Genomic DNA, 5507 nt, shown 5'->3' on the forward strand with positions numbered 1-5507 from the left:
GAGAGAGAAGATGAAAATTTCCGCTGCAAAAAAAACTTATTATGGAACTTTATTTGAAGGATATTATTAAAAATTTAGTCTGACCGAACATCCAAATTAATTGATGCAACTTGCGCAAATAGTAAGGGTGTGTATCAGTGAAGTTTAAACCGCACACTGAACCGAACCGATTGAATTCTGTTTTTCTCTTCAGTTTTTTAACATTTCGGTTCGTCGTCGGTTTTATTTTTTGGTGCATTTCGGTATTCAGTTTGGTTTTTAAAAAATGTAAAAAAATCGAACCGCACCGAATTACACATATTTGAATTTACACATTTAATTTTGTTTATTGTTGTTGAGATGATAAACTAATATGAATATAGTTTAAAAGTATTTCAAATTTTTTTATTGTTGAGGTAAATTTAATGATGGAATATATTAATTTTTATTTTTTAATTAAATTCGGCTTGTTCGGTTTAAAATCGAACCGAATCGAATATTTTGGTTTTATATATTATTCGGTTCAGTATCGGCGTGAATTATTTTGATAATTTCAATACATATTTCATATTTTTTGTTTGGTTCGGTTCGGTTTTGAACCGATCCAAACCCTGCCAAATAGCACTACTCATTTAAAATAGGTTGATAGGTTAAAAGTTAGGAAATGATGATGTAGGAAAGGACTAAAATGCAATGGGAAAATCCAAACAAGTCCTTAGATTAGAGTGGCGACTAACTGACAAGCGAAGCGACCACACAAAAGTAGACAAGAAAGAAAAGCTGGTGTTTAGCGTTGCTAATTAAGGCTGTTTGAAAAAGAATAAATAAATAAATCAATTCAATTGAGGTAGAGGTAGTAGAGGTTGGAAAGTGATTTTTTTCTGTTTCAGATTATGGTATTTCCGCACTGTGGAAAAAAGGTTAAGAAGCGAAAAAAGAAAAAACAAAGCTAATAATTATAAACTAAAAGGATGGAAATGGAGGAATAACTTCTAAAGCTAATCCAGAATCAAATGGGATTGGGGTTTCCACTCCCTTCGATTTCTCTCAAAGTATGCCTCCTGTTCTTACACTCTTCGGTTTTTGCTTCATTTCTCGTGGTAACACTTACTTTACAGGTCGTAGTAGTCTATGTTGTTTCGTTAATTTTCATTTCCAGTTACTGCGATTATTTTGATCTGTTAGTTCTTTTGCTTCATGAATTCTTGCTTCTTTGCTCAATGCATGGAAGATCTTCTGTTTTCAGTTTGTTTTAAGCATTTTCTGTTTCGCTGCTGTTAGTTGATTTGGAACGCTAGGTTTTCTAATTTGTCTTGCAAATGATCTCAGGAAAACTTTACTTGATGTAGATTGAATTTGATCATATGTTCGAATTCGCAAATGAATGTGTATGTTTGTGTGTAATACATACCTACTGTATCACGCATTATATGTTGTTTGTGATGTTAAAATCTAAATTTGCTTCTGCTACAACACTGGCTTCACTCTTTACTTCACTTCGAGTAATTCTCATTTGCATGTGCCATTATAAGACATACTGCACTTTTTTCTCTGTGTTTTCGCCCACAAAAAAGTTCTAAACTAAATGCTAGTTATATTGATCATTTGCTGCATTGAGAACCTTTTGAGAAGCTCGATTAAATTTCTGATTACATGTTAGCATTTATTTTCTTGATAGATTCGGGAATTGGAGTTTATCAAGTGCTTTGGCAATTACAGTTGATTATTGATATTTTTCTACAGTGATCTCCCAGTAATGTTTTCAGCAAATATTTTATGGTTTGACATGCTAAATAGTACATTGTAGAAATAAAATTTTGGACAACTAAAGGGTCCCTCTTCTCCTCAGGGATCTTAGTTGTGGCAGTTGAGTTTTTCCTCCAAGGATTTGGATTTCCTGCAACTAGGCTGCTGAAGAGTTCTAAAGACTTCCTCAGTCAATGGGAATTCATAAGATTGGCCATCAGAGTTCAAGACATGGTAAAAGCTTTTCCTCATTCAAAGGTGTTCATAAAGAAATTGTAGATAATCCTACTTTAACGGCAGACTCAGGTGATGATTCCGATGATTATGAGCTAACTGAATTCAACTGTGAGCTTGGCATGGTGGAAGGTCAGCTATGCAGCATACCATATGAACTCTACGATCTACCAGATTTGAGTGAAATATTATCTTTAGACACATGGAATTCTTGTTTAACAGAAGAAGAAAGGTTCCATCTGGCAGCTTACCTTCCTGATATGGACCAGGAAACTTTTTGTTTGACTATGAAGGAGATTTTTTATGGCAGTGATCTATATTTTGGGAATCCTTTGGATGTTTTCTTCAAAAGATTGAAAGGCGGTTTTTATCCTCCAAAAGTGGCTCATATTAGAGACGCGTTGCATTTTGTGAAAAGGAACAAGTATTATCACTCGTTAAGATCTTACAATGACAGGATGATCCAAATGTTCATAGACATGAGAAGCTTGTGGGATCAGTGTGAAATGAGCTCCAGCATTGAGGAAAGGATCTCGATTTGGTCTAAAAAGAGAAAACAAAGAGTTATCAATTTGCTTGATCTCAACAAATCACCCAGAGATGATCACCAATTAAGTCAGGAGATTAGCTTGGAAATGGAGGCAATGAAGTCAGTGGGAATCAAGAGAGCAAAGGGTAGTTTACCCTCTCCATCTGTGAACGACATGAAATGTTTGGCTCCAAACTTCAGGGGGAAGGGACTCTTAAAGGCAAAAGCATCCGAGAATGGCTTATTCCCAAGCCACAACCGAAAAGTGATTGGCAGCAAAATTCCAGAGAATTTCCGACCTATGCCTAAGGGAGTATTAAAAATAGTGCCTAAAATTTCTTCTGTTCATCGGCAACAATCAGAATCACTGCCTAGAGGAGTTCAACCAGCATTTCTGGTGAGGTCCCAAGGTTTACAGGATATGAAGTTTTCTTCTTTGCCAGCATATTTACGCTTCCCGGATGCTGTTGGCCTCTTTGAATCGCCATTTTTAAGGCAGAATGTTGCTGAAAGTGGAATTCATTCAACTCCGAACCATGAGAATAGAAAGAATCATCATGAAAGTACAACCAGAACCAGTTACCCCTCAGAAAACTCAACTGTAGAAATGAGGCAAATAGTTTCATCATTGGCTAACATTTCTATGTTGGGAAAACACAAATTCTTTGCAGATGATGTAAAAAGGGATCAAAATGAGGTATACAAGCCAGGAATAAACCCAGCAGATGCGAGGAGGTACACCCATGGCCTTGGTGGAGAAATTTTGTGGCCAAATTTGCAAAATGCAACTGACGACTCTTCTCTGAGGTCCTTGGAGTCATACCCATTTGGTATTCAAAGTCATTCTGGCGAACAAAATATGGCACTTTTGAAGGAAAAGCATATCAATGTCTATCCAAGAATTCCAGAAGCAGTTTCAAGAACAATATTAACTGGTAATGGTAAGCAGGAAATGCTAGTGGCATCTTCTGATTTAATGAGACATGAGAGTAACATCAGCAGCAAAAAATCAGAGAAGCAATTAAGTAAACCCTATGTCTTAGAGGGGTCAAAGGATGAAGCTGTGGTGCCTTTGACATACAAACGACGAAAAGCAGTAGCTAAGATTAACAAATTAGACACTGGGAAGACTATATTAGCAGGAGCAGATTTCAGTTCTAATCAACATTTTGGAGAGGGTTCAAAAGCAGTGAAGATAAGATTCACAGGGTGGAAAGATATGGCATTGGATCATGAACCTTGACCAGCATATCATGGATGTGAAGTAGGTATGGTACGCTCATGAAATACCAATTTGTATTATATGATTGTTAATGGTGTAAATGAAAGTATAGCAGTAGAAGAATGTCCTGCCTCCAGGATGCATGTGAAGTTGCACTCATCTCAGTGTTTCTTATTTGGCAAATAGCTCGCAGGCTTCTAATGCAAATGTTAATGAACATATTAGCTTTATCCAATATCATTGAGAAGGTAATCCAACTTCTCAAATTATTATATTGTCATACTGTTATAGGTTATTGCTTCGGATACCTCAATCTGAATTTTTAACTAGTCTGAAATGCTGATAATATGTCCATGGGGTATCCTTGAGCCAATATCTCATCCTCAAATCTTGTATAGAGTACTATAATAGGCTTCGATTCTTTAATTTTTCATTAGCTATTCTTTTTAGTTTCCTTCTCATATCTTTCTTGGCAAAAATATTGCCCCCTTGAATCTCTAATTGGTATGAGATATACATAATTAGCTGACATAGCATGATTACAAACCCTGCCTTCACTTTGACTCTTCAATCGTTGAAGTCAGGAACTGAGTTGGTTAGGGCGCCAATAACTAGGATTGCAAACGGGACGGGGATTATATGTTCCCGATGTGAATTCGCCCTAATGAGTGTATTTCGGCTTAAGCTGCTATCCCTAATTTCTTCATTTTCGTTCAGTAAGTCTTAGTTTGGGTTTGAGAATTTTAATTAACTGTCAATTGATTTAGTTTGGACTGTTAAAGTCAAGTTTAAGTTATTTATCATCATTTTGTGTGTTCCACTTTCTTGCAAATGGAAGCTGATTCCATTCAGTCAAGATGGGATGTATAGTAGAAATGGGGAATGTGAAGCCACACGGTAACAGGGATGAGGATTATATTTTCTCCGTTTTATAAATGGAGATATGAAGATTCTCTATTGGAACGGGAATGGAAGAAGTAGTCCCCATCCCGCAATGTACAATGCTAGCATTGTACTGTACATTGCGGGATGGGACCAATATCCCATAAAGCATAAACCGTCTTCAACTCTGTGCCCCGCTTCATATCACAAATTGAGAACTGAGTCTATTCATCACTCAAATCACACGGTAAAAAAAATGATATTTTTTTTATCCGAATAATCTAGCAATGTTGAAAGATCAAAAGATCATGGTTTTTTCAATGTCAATTTATTTGAGGATTTTCAGCCTGGACCACCTCGTTGAAAGTCGTTTTATTTTCTTTTCTAAGGTTGAGTTGCTGCTTTCATAAAATTCAAATTCTTACTTCATCAAAAATAAAAAGAACAAAAAAAGCGAATCCTTAATTCTCATAAAAAGGAGAGAAATTCTTTTCCATCAGAGTGCAACTGTGATTAAGAACGGTTCAGTGTTTGGTTCGATTTATAAATGAACCAGTTTGATTGGCCACTATTCATTAATCTATTCAAACTACAATATTTTATTTCAAATCCATTAGGAGACACGTATGTGTCATGTAGGGTAAGCATGATTTAGCATTATTGAGTTTAGGGGCTGAAAGATTAGTTACTAAGCCTAGGGGAAAAGGAACAAGTTGGTAGCTGATGAGGTATTAAACCTAGATTTGTTTTTTGATAGCTAGTGTAAAATTGGTCCTTTTTAAATATAATTTACTCTAAATAATACGCTTAACATAAGTTTTTAATGTATGTAGTTATGTTATGTTGGATGATATGTTCATCTCTATTCTTTTAGGGGCAAAAAGCATCCTGAGGCCCCTGATCTTTCATTGTTTG

The 5507-nt window shown here is 35.8% G+C and overlaps 1 protein-coding gene across 4 annotated transcripts; it reads left to right on the top strand.

The window, feature by feature from the left end:
• Nucleotides 1-766: 766 nt before the first annotated feature.
• On the top strand, nt 767-3982 carry LOC136217281 (uncharacterized). 4 transcript variants are annotated; one of them, XM_066003881.1, is made up of 3 exons: nt 767-1031; nt 1658-1732; nt 1829-3982. In XM_066003881.1, the coding sequence occupies exon 3, from the start codon at nt 1920-1922 to the stop codon at nt 3729-3731; it is 1812 nt and encodes a 603-aa protein (XP_065859953.1). In that variant the 5' UTR covers nt 767-1031; nt 1658-1732; nt 1829-1919; the 3' UTR covers nt 3732-3982. The 4 variants fall into 4 exon arrangements, with proteins under 4 accessions (XP_065859953.1, XP_065859951.1, XP_065859950.1 ...); XM_066003879.1 differs by lacking the exon at nt 1658-1732 and having other exon boundaries at nt 767-1097; XM_066003878.1 differs by lacking the exon at nt 1658-1732 and having other exon boundaries at nt 767-1079.
• Nucleotides 3983-5507: the final 1525 nt, after the last annotated feature.

The sequence above is a fragment of the Euphorbia lathyris genome, chromosome 2 (assembly GCF_963576675.1).
Source record: "Euphorbia lathyris chromosome 2, ddEupLath1.1, whole genome shotgun sequence".
Taxonomy (NCBI): domain Eukaryota; kingdom Viridiplantae; phylum Streptophyta; class Magnoliopsida; order Malpighiales; family Euphorbiaceae; genus Euphorbia; species Euphorbia lathyris.